Source organism: Atta colombica, unplaced genomic scaffold (genome assembly GCF_001594045.1).
Source record: "Atta colombica isolate Treedump-2 unplaced genomic scaffold, Acol1.0 scaffold140, whole genome shotgun sequence".
Taxonomy (NCBI): Eukaryota; Metazoa; Arthropoda; class Insecta; order Hymenoptera; family Formicidae; genus Atta; species Atta colombica.
This window is the reverse complement of record NW_017259229.1, coordinates 574,370-595,338: the sequence shown is the minus strand read 5'-3', so window position 1 is coordinate 595,338 and position 20,969 is coordinate 574,370. Positions and strand designations below refer to the sequence as shown.

The following is a 20,969-nucleotide window of genomic DNA, read 5'->3' as shown; positions in this document are numbered from 1 at the left end:
TATATATATATATACATGTATTAAATAAAAAAGATCTATACAAATAATAATATAAAGTAAGAATATAGAACATGAAATAAAAATGCATATAGAAACATATATAGATACAATCTTAGATATATCCCTTACTTTATCTAATAATCTAAGCGATCAACACAAAATAAAAATATATGGAAATATATAAAAATACAATTTTAAATATATTCCTTGCAAGAAAAGAACATCTAATCTAAAATTATATCTTTACATGTTTCTACGCATTTTTATTTTGTATTAATCGCTTGGATTTTTATCATTAATTATACGTTATTTAACTATTTTTTCTTAATTATATGTATTGCAACAAAAAAATACGCTTATCTAACAATCTAGTTGAATTTTTGTTGCGATATTATTAGATAATAATATGTTATTAGATAATAATAAGTATATATTACGCATTCTCTTTCTCTGATCGTAATATGTCCGTTATAGAAAAGGAATGAAATATATGGAAAATCGCATCAGCATTTCTCTTCAATTCTATACTTTAGAGAGAGAGAGAGAGAGAGAGAGAGAGAGAGAGAGAGAGAGAGAGAGAGAGAGAGAGAGAGAATATGAATCTACTTCACTCTTTTTAAATCAAATGACTTGTAGAAATGTCTATACTTATTATTACATCTATGCACGATATGCATAATTAACAAAGTGCAGTTCGTTGTACGACATTGCCGTGCGTTCTCAAATAAATTCAAGGATATTCCACCCACATTGTAATTATCACGTCAAATATGCATATGTGAGAGTCGCACCTTTCTATTATACTTCTGATAAAATAACTTCAAACTTTCACTTTGTTCCAAAAATGATCTCTGAGAAACTCGTTACGTGTAACAGGAATAAAGAATGTAACATATCTTGTTGCATATAAAGTCAACCGAACTTGACACGCCGTTATCTTCAGTAATCTCAAGTTGAACGTTTCTTTACCGGAAGCCTGATCACAGATATCCAGCCAGGAAGAAATCTATCGGGTACAAGTCTCGTATCTGTTTATCTGTGGGTAGCGGAAACTCAGCATGTAACCGCGGGAAATGCATTGGGTGTTGCGAGAAAAAAATTCAGATCGCTTGCTTGCCCCTTCACCACCTCACTCTCACCTGCGACGCTTGTCTATCAAAAATGGTTTCTTTCTCTATCGAAAACCGGAAGAAGTCGACACACGCGGCGAAAGGACCATCCTACCCTGGAAAACGAAAGTCGATTCGCGCCGCACGCGTAATTACGAAGCAGAAAGGCGCCTATACGTCCAAGTGCGTTCCATTGAATACCGTTAAATACCGTTCGTCGACCGGATAAATTTCAAGAGATCCACTAGGTGCCGTACAAGTGGAACATGCTTATTTTTTCTCATTTTTATGTAATACAAATTATTATGGTATTCGTACTTGAAACTTTTAAAAATTTCGGACAGGCAATTTTTTTCTATAAAGCTGACAGTTTTTATAAAACTGTTGTAAAAGTTTTCTTTACAATATTCTATATAATATGAATCATAAACCTTCGGCTCTTCAGAGATATCGTCTTGTAAACTATTTTCGATAAAACAAATTAGAAATATTTACTGCAAATTAATCGTGTATGATTGCAAACTAATCTTGTATAATTTGCTGTTTTTTTTTATCACATATTTTTCTTCTTTCTATATGAATAGAAGGAGAGTATCAGAAAATACACAATACGCTATAGTTGCAACCATAAATGTCACAACATTTACTTTGTCGTGTGATTACTTTCAGTAATTGTCGTCCGAGCAAAGTGACGTTTATTACCGTTTTATAATTATTTTCCGTCTATTTATTGCCTTTAAAGCGTGATCAGGTACCTGCAAATTACAAATTGTCACATTCACTTTTATGGCAAGTGTGTAAATCTCAAAGTATTTTCAATAGGCTGTAAATGTGACATCGTTAAAAGATATATAATAGCCTGAACATATTAGTAATAGCTTGAAGATGAGATGTGTATTATGTCTAGCCGCAAAAAAATGTACAATCACCGCTCACGATGAGAGAAAACAGTCTGGTTGTTTGCTTCGTGAAGAATGCGAGCAATTTTATTAAACGCCATAAACATGCGGATATTACACTGACGATCCGTAGTAATTAAAAAACTGCATTAAAATTCCCTTTGTTGTCGCTTGGAAATGTAAAGTCCTATGTTTCAAGTGGCATCATTCGCACGTGTTTCCATTATTGCAATTGAACCTCTAAAATTCCAGGGAGATAGAACCATTAATTATTAAGTCCGTTTGAATAAACTGTTACATCATTATGAGCTTTACAAATTACATTTTATCATTTTGTACGCTTTTCCAACGAAATGTATTCATTTGCGCGGTTTATCCGTCCGATACTCTTTACTAATTACGTTGCTGATACTGTTTTAAACAGAACTGTGATATGGAAATATGTATATATTAAAGCAGGATGCGTAGATTTATATAATATGGCAAACACACAGTTTTTACAGAATGCAATTTTTAAATCGATATACTGACGTTCTTATAATGAAACACTTTTGCAACTAAATGTGAAAAAGGCAAAAGTTTCAAGATAATTACAAATTTCTTAATTTTTTAAATGTATTCTTTCTGTTTTTATTACATTATTTATTAGTTAAATGTATTTTTTATTACCCTTTATATTTATTATTATTTCATGTTTTAAATCATGATAGAAATGTATTATAAATTTTATATTGTACCTTATATTGTACTGTCGATGTATTGATTTATTTATACGTGAACAACACACAATTAACTCAGTCTGTATAGTGTTGACGTAATCGCATAATTGGCACCTCGTACGGCATGCTAGTCGTAATCGAAAAAAAATCTAATTCGCACAAAGGTTTACAGAAAATGAAAGTCAACGGCACGTACATTCCGCGAGATAAATTAGCAATGTTCGGATTTTAATTGCAAGCGATTGGCAGGCTCGGGCCTGTTTCTTTTGATTGTGCAATGCCGTTAAAGACAGTTCGAAGCGATTTACGGTTATGTGCGGTCACTTTCTTGTCCCTTAGATATCTGAATTATGTTTTATATTCTGTTCCTTCATTCATCATTTCTTCAATCATTTCTTCAGTAAATTTGTCGGCAAGTTTATTTATAAACGGCTAATATAAATCGTAAACATTTGTCTTTTCTAATTTATTTTATCTATAATATTGTTTACATCTTTGTGTAAATATTGTTTTTGGTAAAATTAAAAATATTTTCTACAAATTAATCGTGGCTAACTTTTTTGAAAATTTCGGATAATCAATTTTAATGATGAGAATATTAAATTGGGATTAATTCTGTATTTGACAAGAAATTATTATCTAATGAACCTGACATATGTAATAGCAAGAAACGATGCAATCTTGCGAAAATTATGTGATGCTAAAAATACGCACTTGAATTCACTAAAATGGAATCGTTACACCGCGATCTTTTACATGATACGAGTTATATTTTGGTGAAAGTGAAAGCGTAATTCGTCATCAGAAGATTCGCAGAAACGAATGAATATAATACTCATATATATGATATATATGATGATATATATGATATACTGTATAACCGTTTTGCGCAAATCATGAAATTTAGAAAACAGGAAAAAACTTACGAAAACGTGACGAGGCATGAATCACAGTATATCTAATTTTAATTTTGTGTAAATATTCATTTCCATAAAATGTACATTATGTACAAGATATTATACGCGTGGTGTGTGTTTCTTAAAGTTTCTTGAATAAATTTTTACTTCATCACATCCTTTATAAAAATGATAAAGAAGATCTAAATGATAACTTGTGTGCGCCTCGCATTATAAAAGAATATGCTAAAAGACTAATAATAGCTTTTTATTTTCGTGATTTTAATGTATCTGCAATTTGCTTGTTGATAATTTGTTCTAATTAAACGGCAGGTCGCCATCAATTTTGTGCAAAACATCAATCGTAGATCCGAAAGTAATCGAACTTAGGGCCCCTTTCACTGACCTTTGGCTAAGTTCAAATTAATTTATGATTATAATTTATGATTAACTCGCAAAAGTGTTAATAGCAGTTCAATGAATCAGAACTTTCTTCTTCTTCTTCTAAGACAAACTGTGTTCTCACGTTGGCAATTTAGTTATATATCATCGATTAGCGTTAATTGGAGTTGGTGAAAGAGGCTCTTACAGTTCACGATTTAACAGGTGATGCGAATGAGCGGATATATCGCATGCTACTTTATATAATGTACCCTGTCATTTCTTCGTACATGCGTTTTATGATAGTTACGTGTACTTCAGACATAGGACGAGTGCAATACTATTGTAACGAAAAGAGTTACATTTTGCATAATCGTATCTCGCTTGACGGCGCCGTTCGTTTCTTCGAAATAGAGAAATTAAGTTTCTCCTATTATCTCTTAAGTCGTGCAATATCGTGTAATTAATACATATAATATTGCAATAGTGAAAACCAAAATAAAAAAATCTAAATAAGAAACAATCGAAAGAGCCTTTTTAACCTTACTTTAGAGAAAAAAACTGTGATAGCAACTATGAAAATAATAATACAAGTTTATAGTTGCCATAAATGTTCAGTGTTCATGTCTTTTTCGATATTATTTACGATCTTCTTGTCTTGATCTTATTATTTATATAAAAAATGTAATAAAATAAAAATTTATTTGAGAAAACTTCGAGAAACATCACGCATGTAAATCCTGTATATACAATGTATATTTTATTGAAATTAATATTTAATCGTTTTCTGAATGTACTATTTGTCGATTTCAAATATTTATTGAAATTCGTTTTGTTTAGAGAAACGAAATTGTTTAAAATGATAATTTTATTTAAAAGAGAATAAATAGATACAGTATTTATGCTACATTGTTTATGAGGGATTAAAAGAGTCTTGACGGGCGTGCGTCTGAATTAATAGCGGCTTTTATTAACAATTTGAATAATAGTTAAATCCTCTTGTTTAATCGACTAAAGCACGTTCACAATTAATGTGCTACATTATTCAAACAAAGTTCTTGGTTCAATTTGCTTGATAATTATTACGTTTTTAAATATTTCGGTCAGAAATAGCTCTAATTTACAAGAAAAAATTCCTTTAAACCAAACTAGATTTTTTAATAGATTTTTGAAGGTTGAAAATACATGCGCAAGCCAAAAAATTCCAATACTTCAGGTTTGCAAGACAATTGAGGTTATACAAAAAGTTAACGTTATCTTGAGATTCTAATCAGAAGTTATGAATGTATTATTCATTCTTCATAAATGCATTTTTTTATTTTCATATTTTACTTTTAGCCATATTATAAACGATTTAAATATAAAGATTTAAATACATTTTTCTAAGATTATAATGTTTTCCTCCTAACATAAAAGTATTAATATAAAGAAGTTATTAAATTAAGTAATTCAGTACGAAGTTTGCTATAGGGACTAGCTTTAAATTTTAAGTCGTAATATTAATTGTAATTACTATTAATTATTAAAAAATATAATTTTAAATCTAATATCTTACTTAACATTACAAAAAAGTAATTTTCTAAGTACGGCAACGCGTAATTTTTTTAAAACTAGTTACGAATTACTTTCTACAAAGAGTATTATTTTTATAAAGTTCTCAACCCATTTTCTCACATCGACAAATACAATATATTAGTATAATTATTTCATTTGTACTCTTAATACGTTAATGCAATTACAGTCGCAATTATTATCTACTTGAAAAATCTAATGCATCTACCGCGATAATCGACGACACAATTATCTTATCGGCTATACAAATTGCCAATCGCCATTAAATTGAGAATCAACGAAATTGTCTTCTAGAGCGGAAATATTCGAAATAGCCAGGCGCGATGTGGTAATCACGTGTGTTTACGCTTTTGCTTTTATTCATATAGATGGATGAAAGAGATAGGAAACATATAATAACTCTTGCGTATAGTGAATATATTAATTGCAAATCTCAATGCGAACGGTCAAAATTAACGTGATAATGCAGACAATAACTTTCTTTACAATTTCACGCCGAATTTATTTTTATTCTCCAATTCATTATAAATTGGATGGCTCATATGCATAATGAATTATGCGAGTTGCAAAACTGGCCAAAATAAATGATCGAAATTAATGCAATAATTTTCTTTGCGATTTTACACAAAAATGTTTTTATTCTTCAATTGTTATAAATTGGATACAAAAGTTTTTTCTTCGCGCCACACTGTGCATATAAAACCAAATAATTCTCTTTTACGTGTACATTACAAACATTCTATTAATTTGGATATTTAAAATTATAAGGATTAATAATTATTTCCATTTATTATTATTTTATTCTTTAGAAGTCTTTTCAGAGAGAATAACTTATTTTACATAACAATTTTTAGATTTATTATCTTTGATATATATATAACGATTTTTTTCACGTTTATAATATTTCTCCATGATAAGTGATACATTCGAATATGTATAATTTATGTTTCTCGAAACTTTTTCATATTAATCGAAAAATAACCAAAGCTTAATCCTCCTTTCATTTTCAGCGTCATGTCGTTATAAAGTTGGTAGAGATTATGAAAGTAAAGACTATTCAGGACCGACCATATAATCTCACGAAACTATCAAAGAGACAATGTGTTCGCTACCCTTTTTTTCCATCTGATTCCAGCGCACACGTCGTGAAACATAATGCGCTCTTTAAATGGTCGTGGAGGCAGCTTTGCGAAAGAGGCTGCATAAATGAGCGGCTATCTGTGAACCGACGCTCCAAGATCGCCAAATAAAGCACGACCAGGAGAGAAAACACATAGTAAGACGCGTATAATAGTTGATGTAACGCTATTTATGCAATCCTGTTACCTGAGCTATTTGGCATTGTACATTTTGTAATTTACATGACCGTATGACACAACAGTGATTAGTATTATTAGACTAATTAGTAATTTATAATTAGGTACGTACGCGCAGCGTAACTTATCCTTCGTAAAATATGTGCGTCATATTTTGAAGATACACGCGTAACTTAAAAAGTCAATAGAAAAGAAGTGGGAGAATGTTTCTTAAAGTATTCCTTGGTGAAAAATTTTTTCATAACTTTTCATATAATTTTTAGAATTTTTTAAGTAAATTTCAGAATAATTTAACTACTTTTTAGAAAATTTGTCAGATTTTTTTTTTTATACAAATTGACACTTTTCGGAAAGTCTACATCTTTTCTAAAATTCTTCATATGTGAGTTTGAATTTTAAACCTAGATTTTTAAGATATCTTGTTCCATAATTTTGATGAAATGTTATAAAATTTAAAAAAGTTTAAGACATTTTTTCAGAGATTATAGAACAAGAAATCTTAGAATTATTTCAGAATTCACATATAAAAATGAAAAATTCTAAAAAAAGATGTTGTAGATTTTCTCAGCATTTTTGAAGTGTCTTAATTCGTATAAAAATTCTAAGAAAATTTTTCACCGAGGTTAGCTTCAAAATTAAGTAGCTTCTTTTATGGCTTAATTAACAAGATAATCTCCAACTATATTAGCGGAATATTGCGAACATTGCGCGGCTTATAATCTTCCATTAGACATTTCTATCTCTGCAAAAAAATTATTTTAGTTAGAGTACACGTTACAAACATTCTGACGCATTCTGTACGCGTTATAATATCCTAATTTTCTCCACTATTTAGTATATACAAAAAGCATATTACAGACACCATGTTGTCGCTAGAGTAACGCCAGTTATTCGACATGTTTTATTCGCCGGCGGCGATCCGGATTGCAAGACATAAACGGAATTTCAACACGAGGCTCACCAGGAGGAAAAGCGCTTTTACGGCCGGATCCTCAGACACCACCGCGTTCATTCGCCGGCGTTATCAACGTCAGCGGAAAATCCGCATCCGTGAAACGTCAGTGTCGAAACTCGGCTTACAAAGAGACAACGAATGGACAGTGGCGTAGCTAGAATTTGTTGAGCATTCATGTCGACTTCATCCGTAGACAAGATGTTCAAAGATGCTCAAAATCTTCTTCTTAAGCTCTATCTTCTTAAACCCTCGTGTTTAAGAGAGTTATATTTTTTATTTTTATAAATTTATTTGCTTCATTTACAACGTGATTTGAAGGCAAGTTTTTGCCAAAAATATATATCGATCATTTACTATACAACTCATAACACAAAGTGTTCTAGAAAATAAATTTGAATATTTTGAATGATTAAAAAATTTTATAACATTAATTTTATAATGCAATTTTGATAATAATTTTGATAATAATTGTATAGAGAAATATATAAAATATGTTCTTTTTTTCTATATGTTTCCGCTCTTTTTTGCAAGCGACTAAAAAATTGTCATTTTTTGCCATTTTTTTTTTGGAATAATTGTTATATCAAAAGAGCGATATGCGATAAACAAAACATTGTTATTTAAATACGAGGCCCTCCATTCAATAATTTCTTATAATATCAGGAAATTTAATATATATAGTCCAATGTTAACATTTTATATATTAACCACGAGATGCTTTAATACTGAGATAAGACACAATGAGAATTTTATGCAAATTGTATTACTTCTATAACTATTAAGATAATTTTTAAGTCCTTTTGTAAGTGCGTTTAGACCGACTATTTTCTTCTTCTGCTTGAAGAGAAAGAAGATAATCCAGTGAGCTTTGTAACTCCCCTTTAGATTCGTTCTTATAACTCGTTTGCTCTTTCCACATACAGTGATAGCTACGCCCTTGACGTTTGACAATTTCACCAGGCCGGAATCACGGTTTTCGCGGGACACATTTCTCCTTCCCTTCTCCGCGGTCGCGATCAAGGGAATTCTGCGAAACTAATTAACGCGCGACGTGGATCGATACGCGAGACGAGATCGTCGATTGCGGCTGGGAGATTCCACTCGGGAAGCTGTGACTATAAACATGTAGGCTAAAACCCTAAATTCGCGCAATTACATTTACGAATTGCGCGATAGTTGAATATCACGATAAAAATTAATTTTATCCGTAATTGACAAGACGAAAACAATAGTTTAATTTGCTTATCATATTAAATTTGTTTAGTCTTATTGCTTAGTGACTTTCTTAAAGATGTATTGCATATTTTTACAAATATAAATATTAATTATATTTTAAAGAAACTATATACATATAAAAGTTGTTTATAACATTCTATTTTTATTGAATAACTTTTTTATTTACTTTCTTTGGTATTATTTTTATTGTTATACATTCAAATTGAAAAAAATGACAAAAATTTCTATTATACGTACCTTAAGTATATATGAATGATTTATTCATGCAAAGTTTGATTGCAATTCAGAGATTAGTTACGGAGAAGAAATAAATATTTTGTTTATTTACAGAACAACTAATTTTTGCATTACAATATAGCTTTACATAAATCTTAGCTTTTAAATTAGATTTTTGTTATTATTTCATAATACGTTTCCATACATTTTTATTAGAGCACAGATAAAAAAATATTATATATTTCTTATTGAAATAACTTTTAATTTAAATGATAAATTGTCATTAAATTTTTTGTATTATTTTTAAATGTAATCTAGAATAATCTTTCATTTTTTTCATAACTTTTTCATTATTTTGAAAACATGTGCAATACATCCTTAACCTTGTTGCGATGGCACTGATCGAATAGTGCAAATGATAGAAAATGCTAAGTGAAGTGCTTGGAGTGAAACTAAAGAAAGGAAAAAAAAACGTCTTTTCAACGAGAATAGCATCAATAGTATTATTCTACAGAATAAGAGAGCTCTGAAATCAATTCTTTTGGAGCAGATGCAATTAAGACACGAATGCCTTATTGTACTTTTTACAAAATTGAAAAATTATATTTATCTCATTAAATCTTCAATTGCACTTCCCTTTTTATTTACTCGAGGGAAGTCTCTTAGAATTTGCCACACTCATTGCCAACGTTCTTTATAATGGCGCCGCCGAATACCTTCACGGGTGTCCTACTCCAGGAAATCAACATCAATGGACCGCCTATGGGTGGGCTACCCCTGCCCAATTGGCAACGGATGTAGGACAATTTCACTAATTGCAAACCTAAGGAAACATCGAATGAATCATTAAACCGATCGATTTCCTCGGTCCAATCATCGGTATCGAAAGTGATCGCGTGTCTACGAATCGATGATGTCTCTTCCTTCATTGTATCGTTAGTGACATTTAGCAGGGATGGCGAGGTCGCGGAATCATTCACCGCTTTCACATTGTCCGTTCGAGAAATTCTACGGGACCAATTAGAACCAAGCGTGAATAAAACCGAAACTAGCCCATCAAGGGCACGCGTTCCATCGAGATCCGAATCACGCTTCGCTATTCCCGTCCGGATTCTTGTGGCGAGAGGAATCTCGGTCGGATCGATGGCTCCATTAGCTGACCAGAATGAAGGTCTTTGATGAAGGCCGCTATTGAGAGAAGTGAACACCGAAGCCAGCAGAAGATTGAAACCCAAAACTGAGCCTTCAATACCCTCCTCGAGACCTTTATTGAAGTCCGTATATTCTTGACCTAGGACGATATCGCCATCTTTCGGGATCACGTGACCGATTATCTGTAAGAAACAATTCTTCCATTAACTCTACATTAATCGCATGTTTTCTTATTAACTGTGATTACTCGCGTTTACGGTATTCGATTGTGTTATTATATTTTAAGATTAAAACAATGACTTTATATATGAATACATCAACTAAGTAAAAAGCGCCAATATCATGATCGAAGTTAGATGTTGGAATAATATATTTATACATATTATATCTAAAGTTAATAAACATTCGCGATGCGTCACATGTAACGAAAAAATTTCTTGTTGAAAATGGATAAATAAAAAATTTTTATTACATCTATTCTTCTCGAGATCACTAAATGTCCAATTATGATAACTAAAATCTAATTGATTATAATTTTATTGACTCGTTCATTTTTAATTAGAAATTTTTACCTGTATGGAGAAACGAATTAAAGGAAAAATAGTTCAGCAAGAACTAACAGTAGATAGACACGCGTTACGAAACTAGATAATTCAAATTCCTCCATATTTGATTTCTGCATTTTTAAAGTGAATTTCCGGATAGCCGACTAAGTGGATTTACCTCTTCCGAGTGACCTTGCGACACCAAATGTCCGTCGAGCCACAGAGCGTAACGACCGATCCGATTCTCCCAGCTTTGACATATGTGATACCAACGGTGTTCGTGTATGTGAACTGGCCTTCGAAATATCTCTACGCCGCCGATTTCCAGGTGAATACTTCTTCCGCGCGACGATATCCAAGATCGAATCAAACGTTCCTGCTCGTTCCCTTTGATAGTGAAAGAGGATTATGTTTGTGCATCGTTCCCTTAGTCGATGTATACACCGAGGAATATATCATAAAGTTAGAATTTATGTAAACCGCATCTCTCGTCTTCCTGGACCTCCATATGTATGATTTAAAATATGATTATTTTTCCATTATGTAAACGACAGTTGCATCTCTTTCTTGTTTATGTATGCAGCACAAATTAAAAACATTATTGGCAATTTTGATTGATTTGTAAATTAAGAGCATTTGTCTCATAAAAGAGAAAGGTATATAAAATAAAATCTCTGATCCATATATAATCCATTTTCATTTTATTTATTTGAATATAATTTGCATCACTGCTTAAAACTTTAATTACCTAGCTGAATATTTAATATCGAGCTTAATAAATCTAGTGTATTATTTTAATGTGCTAAATTTAATATTTTCCAACTGAATACAATCAATTATTATATTATATTAAAGTTGCATTTCAAAATTAATATTAAAAAATTTAAATGATTGAAAACATTGAATTCACTTTCTAGAGAATTTTCTTTTTTTAATTGTTGTTGTAACAAACAAGCGACATGTAGTTACATGTAATAAATATCATTTATTTAGGCCATCGAGGAATCATTTGCTTTTCCTCTTACTACTTTTTTAACAAAATTCTAGTTTTCCTAGGCGATAGGACGTCACATATAAAAGAACTAAGGCGATTAATATAAAGTAATATATTTCATGGGTGCAGTAGTCCGTAAAATCCTTTCGTCATCAATATTTCAAATTCTGTTTATGCCGGCTTTGTCAGAGTAACTTAAATTCTGCGAGATTTCATAATTCGAATATTAGCGTTTCGTCAATGGAACTGGTAGCGCTAATTCTCACACGTAAAAAAAATAACGTCTCGGGGCGAAGCATTCTACTAAACTGCAATAAGATAGTTGCACGCACGAGCGAGAAGACGGAGCGTTTTCCATAAGCGAAGATACTTTCTGCGAACTCTCGCGCAATTACTTAGTGAATGCCTGAATGGATAATAGCGCTACACCATGTAAGACAACAACTCTCGGAAAACTATTTCAGAAACTCAGAAACGTTACAACAATTCCGTCAAAAATTGGGTAGAATGGGCGGAGAAGAGCTTTAAAACGTCTCCTTATTCTTTGCTAAATATTACATTTGCTTAGATATAGTTTAACATCCGTTTAACGGATACTATTATCCTCGACAGAGTGGAAAAGTGGATTCCTAGCATTTGCGAAATGTGGATTGTTCTGCATGAGATTCTCGTCACAGTAACTATCTTATTCCGTTTGCAGTGTGTAAATTGCAATCTAAAAAGTAATTGTAGAATGACGAGCGTTTTCTTGAATTTGAAATTTGTCGAATTTCACATGTATCGCGAGCGATTTGTAATCAGTAATTCATATGTTGCGTATAAATATAAAAAGAAAAGATTAATGGCACGTATATGTGTAAATAGTATTGCGTCAAGTCACAATTTTGAATACTCACTTGAATACGAGAGGATTGAATGGGAATACGTGAGATCTCTCGACTTCACCCAAAGGCAGAATGTAAATTCATGAATTTCCGGCACCGGCAATTCCCATCTGAGAAACTGAAAAGTGAAGATGCTTAGTCAACAACATATTGCACGTTATAATTAATTCTGTAATAAAAGATGATTTCACAAATGATCAGGACTTAATTAGGTCTTTATGTTATACTTAAAAAAAAACATGACAACTACATACATTTTATGTTATGGAAAATTAATGTAAACCTTAATGAAGAAATTTTTCTTAGAATTTTTTATATAATTTTTATGTTAATTTTAGAATTCTAGAAAAAAAACGTAAACATTTTCAATATTTTTTAAAAGTATTCTAATTTTTAGAATCAAAATTATGAGAAAAATTTGCATGAGGTATATATTTGAATAAACTATTATAATTGCAATAACATAAATTCATATGTGCATTAATTCTATAAAAATTGCATAGTCACTTATATAGCTGCTACTATTATGTTTTTTTTTTGTGTACGATGATGATTCTTTGATCGTTTTCAAAGTTGAATTTCTCTCAAAAGAAATTTTTTTTAATATCTCTACGCCTAACCTGTACGAATTTTCTAAAAAGATATCAATTAAATTTAAATTTAAAATATCTTTCAGAGTAAATTTATGAAGATTCCAGTTTTATCTTAATAAAACTGGAATCTTCATAATTTTTTTTTGTTCTACAAAGCAATCAAAGTCAAATATTGAAAATTCGTAAGAAAGAATCTTACAAAGAAATAATTCCAAGTTAGTCAAAGAATCTTTGTAGGCAAAAGAAAGCGCAAGAAAATACGTTGTATATACATTTAGAAATAAATATGTAGACCACGACGGTTCTTAGAGTGAACGATGAAAATTAGGCAATCAGCATGAAATTCAACTTTTTTTCTTTCTACGTGTTATGGAACTGCCCTCACGTAATCGATAGAAATCTCGTGAGTTTCTACGCTCTGTTGGTGCATATGTATCTTTTATATCCGATATGGCGACAATATGGCGATTTATCATTATTTATTCTCACTGTTTTATTAACTTTTTTTTACGGAATATGTTTTGCTCCACAATCTCTGTAGCCAATTTGACTGATCGCTTACTCGAATATTTCAACGGAATCACAAGAATTTCTGCAGAGCTATCCAATAATATATACGGTAAAAATTTTTATGTTTTTAACTGCAAACTTGAATAATTGAACATTTTATTATTATCTAGAATAAATAATACGCTTCTAACATTTAAAATTGGACGTCTAACTTTATTTATGGATTATGTTTACATTCTGAATTTTTAGTAGGCTTTAACAATGTAAAATTATATAAATCATTGTGTTATCATACCTTTATATCATGGTCTTCGTGCTATAGCATTTGAAATTCTTACTCTATTTTATTTCTCTACTTTCTTCATATTAAATGCATTTAATTACTAAATAATTTACTATATTCCTAACCTATATCAAGTTAAACACAACGTAACGCGTTGCGATATAGTCTAATCACACTAATTTTTCAAATATTCAAATCTGTTCACGATTATAATCGTGAATTATCCAAATTATTTCTTATAAATGAGAAATAATATGAAAATTAGGTATTTTGTCTTCAACTTCATCTAATTAGCTGGTCTGATAAAAAGAATTTTTATTGAATACTTAGAGAAGTTTATGGAGATTCTCCAAAGATAAATAATAAGGATTTTGAAGGAGTATTTAAAAATGTAATTAGACACACACACACACACACACACACACAAACACACACACACACACACACACACAGATCTGAAAATAATTTTGTTGGTGCATCTAAATGATTACATAAGAAATATGATAAATAATGTTGCAAAAAATTGATATTTTAGCAATTAATTTTAGCGTTCTATATAATTACCAGAAACATGATTGATTATTTTCAGATTTGTAACATCAAATTAAAATAATAATAATTCCCCAAAATTAAATAAATTGGATCGTTGATTTTATGCTACTAGCATCTTAAAAGAAAAAAGAACTTATTGCGAAAACTATTACCTCAGCTATTACCAAGATTCGGACCCGGACCTTCCATATTCCGTGTGAACATCTTCCCAATTCAATTACCAAGACATGCGATAATATTATTGTAATAATAAAATTATTTTCAGTTAGCTAAATTTTTAGATACTTTAACGATATCGTCCTTTTCGATATTTTCGACGAATCTCTATAAACTCCTTCAAAAAATAAACATTTTTTTATTCCTGTTAAACTTGCTGATTAGATGAAGTTAAAGATGAAATATATATATAGAACTACTTAATCTTCCTATTAATTCATATGGTGTGAGAAATAATAATTTGTAAAGGATTAAGCGAGATTGTCGTGCTTTTAATGTAAGTCAAACAGAAGGGTCTGAAAATCCGGCTTTCCTCAAATTATATTCTCACCTGAATGTAGCCCTTTTGCGTTAATTGTACGCTGTGCATCGGCGTGCCGCCGAGATTTCTCTCGACAAGTTCAGTCGATGTTTTCGAAACTGCTACAGCGAGTAAGCTTAGAAGGATCAAGGACATGGAAGGGAGAATCCTGAAGTTCGTCACGAATTTCTTCATTTTTATCTGATCATCGTCCTCATTGCACCTAGTTGCTGTTTCTTCAATCGCTTCGCAATGAAAGTTCGCTGTTTGCTTCTTACTTGTTGTTGTTTCTTCTTCTTCTTCTTATCTTTACTCTGAAGAGAGAGAGAGAGAGAGATTTATCTCTCTTTTCGTTTCCTTGGCCCACTCCGGCCTTGTCTCCCTTTAATCTTATCCCGCGACTATCTGATCGCGATCACGAAAAGAGAATTGTTTCCCAACGTTGTCCCCTCGACTCTTCTTGCCAACCTTGCCTGTCAGTATCCCTTTTTCAACCGCTGAAGAGAGAACATGCGAACATGCTGCTTTTCTCGTCCTCTCGTCTATCGCATTTCTGTTCAAACCGTAGAAAAATATCTGGCATCTCCACCTCGTTCGCTGATCTTCCTTCACAGCTTGCTTTGTCGATTTTTTACAATTGGTCCTTCTGCTTCGCAAACTCTTTTTCGTGACCTTTTTCGCAACTTATCTCACTTGTCACTCGCCAAGTGACACTTTTCTCGATCAGAACAACGACACGTGGATTTTCTGTTCCTCCAATACAGACTTAGTCTCTGGATTTTTCTTTTTGTTTGCGCTTGACGACACGAGCAAGAAACTAAACTCGTTGTCGTGTATACTTTCTTAGTACACTCGACCCGATTGCCGAAAAACCGAAAGAGATCTTGTTGCCCATATCCTCTTTGCTCGATGTGTGATGCCTTTGGCTAAAAGTACAAGACTCATAATCTTCTTTTTTTTCACAGTCTCGATAGATGTCTCTTGGTCCTTTCTTGATGATCTTTATAATTAAAAGTCTAGTGAAAAAGATTCTTCAACAACTGTGAACTTTTTCTTGTATATCTTCTTACTCTCTTTGTAGATACATAAAAGGAGAGGAAAAATATTTGTCGTTTTTCTTTTCTTTTATTCGATGTATGATTAACGCCTAGACAAGTTGTTATTTTCCTTTTGTCTTGTTGCCGCAGAGTTGTTTCTCGTTTGCCAAAAAGAAAGGTGCACGTGAGTCTCGCCACAAAACTAAATAATCTCCTTTGGAGAGAAAAATTTAATTCTTTCTCCTTTCTTTTCAACTTTCCTTTTTTTTTGTAGATTTTTAGATACAATCGTTCTTTGGAGAACCACTCCCCATTAATTAAATTCAGTTCAATTCTCTCCTATGTCAATAGACTTCTATTTCTTCCAAGCGATTCGTCCGGCGAGTGAGGCGGCTAGTTGAACTCGCAGCGACGGTAAACAACGACTAAAGCGAAATCGATGTGAATCGGCCGAGTGCGAGCGCGCGAGTAAGAATCGGTAAGAGGGAGGGACTTTTCGTGGCGGCCGCAGGTTAAAACAGTCCATTTTCGTCATTGGGCTCGACATGTAATTTTCATCTCGATACAAATGAGAAGAGATAGATTACGAAACTGGAGATTGCCTACAGTTCCTATGGATCGAATATCAGAATGTCCGTATTGGAATGCGCGCCCGATCATTTCTTTTTTGCCTGATGTATATCTGTATATCAAACCTATTCACACTTATACCCATACCTTATATTTACTACCGCATTTGTCACGATCGATTTCTGATACAGACAGCATAACGAAAACAAAGAAAAATTGCCGACAATTGCAGATACGTATAATGAAGAAATATGAAGAAATGTAGATATGAAGAAATATATTTACAATGGATGCTTTTTGTTTGCGAAATAAAGGTAAAATAATACGCCTTGGCTAAAAATATTAAGCGTTTATATTTTTTTCACTTATGTGGAAATTTACTTGTATTTTTTCCTATTCATTACCGACATTATAAAATTTAAAGAATTTTCGAAACGAAGGAAAATACACATAAATCAATTTTTCAGCTAAAATAATAGTTAATAATACTTTTGACTGTGGTATAATAATACTTTTGTAGACTGTGATATAAATATCTATAAATTTGTTGTGTTAGAGAATTTTATGGCTACCGCGCGTTTGTCATCGATCGATTTCTAATACAAGCGGGATAACGAAAATAGAGAAAAATCGTCCAACAATTGCAAATAATGAAGAAATATAAAGAAATACGGATATGAAGACGTATATTTACGATTACATCATGTTTTTTACTTCTAAAATAAAGGTTTTGAAAGATTCTTTCTCGAGAATAATGTGTTTTTTCCGGTGTTTTCAACAATAATTTAATACAATCGTAAGAATAGTATAAACGCGGTCATGTTCAAAAATTCATAAATTACGTTTCGCCACACTAACTCTGACATAATATGCAAGAGAAACAGGTTCATTTTATTAACCATTTTAGATCGGTTGCTTTATGCGGGATCGCTAATCATAAATATGTTCCCTATGTGTCACGTAGTCTACTATATATTCTCCAGTATTTTAAACAATTTAATACAACGTAATAGTATAAGTCGCAGTTGTGTTAGAAAATGTAGTTCACCGAGAAAAATATTTGATTGTAAATGTACGAACCAGATTATATTAATCGAAATTCCGGTCACGTAATTGAACATCTATCTGATTATCTCGACTAGAATTCTGATTGATATGAACAGAATCTACTGGTTCATTTATTTCCAACCAGAATTTTTTCGCAATGTAACTACTGTGTTTGTCATGATCGATTTTCGATACAAACGAGATAACGAAAACAAAAAAAAATTGTCAGTCTAACATAATGAAGAAATATGAAGAAGTGCAGATATGAGGAAATATATTTACAATTATGTAAATTCTTTTTACTTTCGAAATAAAGATTTTGAGATATTTTTATTATACTCTCTGCGATTTTTTCAACAATTTAATATACTGGCAAGAATAAATTGCGGTCGTGTTAAAAAATGTATTGACTACGTTTCGTCACGCCAATTTGATTGTAATATGCGAGAGAAATAGCTTCATTTTATTAACCGTTTTAAAACCTTATGCGGGATCGCTAATCGTATATTCTGTATGTGTCATGCAGTCTGTGTGATCGATATGGGAAAGTGAATCTTTCGTGGAAAGTTGGCGAGACAAGCAGCGCGAACAAACGGGATGATACGGCGAAACTTAGGCATTCCATGTTGCAAGCGGAATTACAAACGCTTTATTGCGCGTATAAATATTTCAAAGCGTATCGTGCATTTCGGAGCTAACAGAAAGGTTCAAGGCTCTGTATCGTCGACTTCGCATTTAAAAATATACTTTACTCGAAAACATAAAAACACACAACAAACATATAACGAATTTTGTTATTATTCTTTTTTTAAATTTACAATATTTGTGTTAAAACTAGTTTACTCAATCTTTATTAAAATTTTGTATTGAATCTTTTAAATATCCCAGTGTTATTTTAACATAATGTGATTGTATTATTTTATTATTCTATGTTAAATTGATATTCAACATATTTCTTAGTATTAAAATATCATAATTTTTAAGACCAAATAATATAAAAATAATGTATTTTAAAACGTAAATATTAAGATAAATGAATAAAATGTGTTAATTTAACACATAAATTTAAGTTAATTTTAATGAAGAGATATTATTTTCCCTTTTATTATTTTCCACAAATTGTGTCAGTGTTATGTTTTTATGTTAATTTTTTAATATTTACTTTCTAATATATTCATTATATATTAACATGAAAATTTAAGTGGGCTGTTTGGCACATTTGAAATGTTTTAACATGAATTGTTCAACTGTGTGCAAGTTAAAACCGTTATTCATCAAAATTCATATATGAAGATAACACATATATAATGGATAATGTGCGTTAAAACGATCATAAAAATCGTGTGGAAATTCGCGCTGGAAAGCGCGAACGTTAATAGTACCGAGTCTTAAAACCAGTTATGAAAGCGACAGTCGGAAGACTTGTATATGGACAAGACTATCTCGACAAGATAACAATCCCGAACAATCTCTTAAAGGATTTGTTTGCAAATTATAATACCTAAACGAGAATCGGCAATTAATTATAAGGAAAATCTTGCAATTCCACGTAATTAGTACGTCTTGCTGATTATCACAATTATCATATCGCCCTTTAATTGACAGAATCCGATGTTTGTTACGCCATACATCAATTAGATTCATTGCTAGTCTTGATCAGCGTGAAAAATAATCGTGATTCCTCGGCCTTCGAATTATTGGCGCGTGACCCGATTATATTTTCTGACAAGTACCTTTCTGATTGCAGACGGCCAAGAACTCGACGTCCGGCAGTGGATACTATGTGGGTGGAAGCAGCACCCTACCGCGCGGTGGGCCTCTTCTAAGGGCGTACAGCCCAGCGGCGTCGAGCGTCGGTCCAAGCGCGACCCCGACGCAGCCCAAGACTCTCACCACACCAGGTATACGAATGTCCGCATTCTCTATTTTTTCTCATTTCCACGTACGTGTCATCGTGCACGCGCGTTGTGTATAAACATGAGTTTTGCTCTCGAGATCCTATCGACACGATTCATCAAACGAGCGGCCCAACAAAGCTCGAAATATCATATTTTTGTTAAATTCCTGACACTACTGTGCGTCAACACGTGACATTTATTGTCGACTATAAACCAGAAAATTCCTCGCATTAAATTTGAAGTGAGCACTTGAAAATTTATAGCTTAATTGGAACAATGTTTAATTATTTTACAGCTCTAATCTAAATAGATTATAATTAACTGTTGCAATTAATGTATACAGGATTAGATAGAAATTAATTTAATTCATGGAATATATATTCCCTTTCGAATTATATATTTGTGATAAAGCTGTTAGTAATGAGCAAGATGTCGTATTTTTGAAGAGATTATAGAGCGACAACTTTGGGCCGCTCTCAATGGGAATTTACTGCTTCGTGCGCCTGTGCATTTCCTTCGCCTGCACCGATATTCTCTGTAGTAGTACACCATCCTTCTCATGAGATCTATGCAAACATATTATATCACGCTCCGCGTAATTTCGCATTCCCTCAAATACTTTAGCTAAGGTGACCAGAAGTCTTCTGAAAGCAACATTACGAATCTAGAATCCCAAAATTTTCTCTGATTATGAAAAATCGATGCGATGCAAGCGTAATATGTACGAATATGTATTATGTCCTGTTTTGAAAATTGTAAAACAAAAAGGTTTTGCAAAATTCATGAAAAATTCAGCGAATTGGAGTAAGAATTTGAATTTGATTTCTTTAAAAGGATTTCTTTCAGTGAGAAGAAATTACAAGGATTGAAAAACTAAATGTTTTCTTTAATAAATGTTTTTTTCTTATTATTTGAAAAAGTTACATTTTATTCGAGTACAAGACAGATTTTATATGGACATTGTAAAATTCTGGTCGCCTTTTACGCAACACGCTTAAATTATTTGTCTCCGATTCCAACGCGATATATAAAGAAATATGAATCTTTTATTGTTTTGCTGAAAATTGGTCGAAGCAACTATTCGATTG

The 20,969-nt window shown here is 31.8% G+C and overlaps 1 protein-coding gene across 10 annotated transcripts in view; it reads left to right on the top strand.

The window, feature by feature from the left end:
* LOC108684825 (coiled-coil domain-containing protein AGAP005037) overlaps positions 1-20,969 on the top strand; it is a 114,207-nt gene that overhangs the window by 49,219 nt on the left and 44,019 nt on the right. For all 10 annotated transcript variants that reach the window (XM_018189333.1, XM_018189331.1, XM_018189323.1 and 7 more), the window contains exon 6: positions 19,731-19,884. In XM_018189333.1, the coding sequence (XP_018044822.1) occupies positions 19,731-19,884 (154 nt within the window). The remainder of the gene's footprint in view (positions 1-19,730; positions 19,885-20,969) is intronic.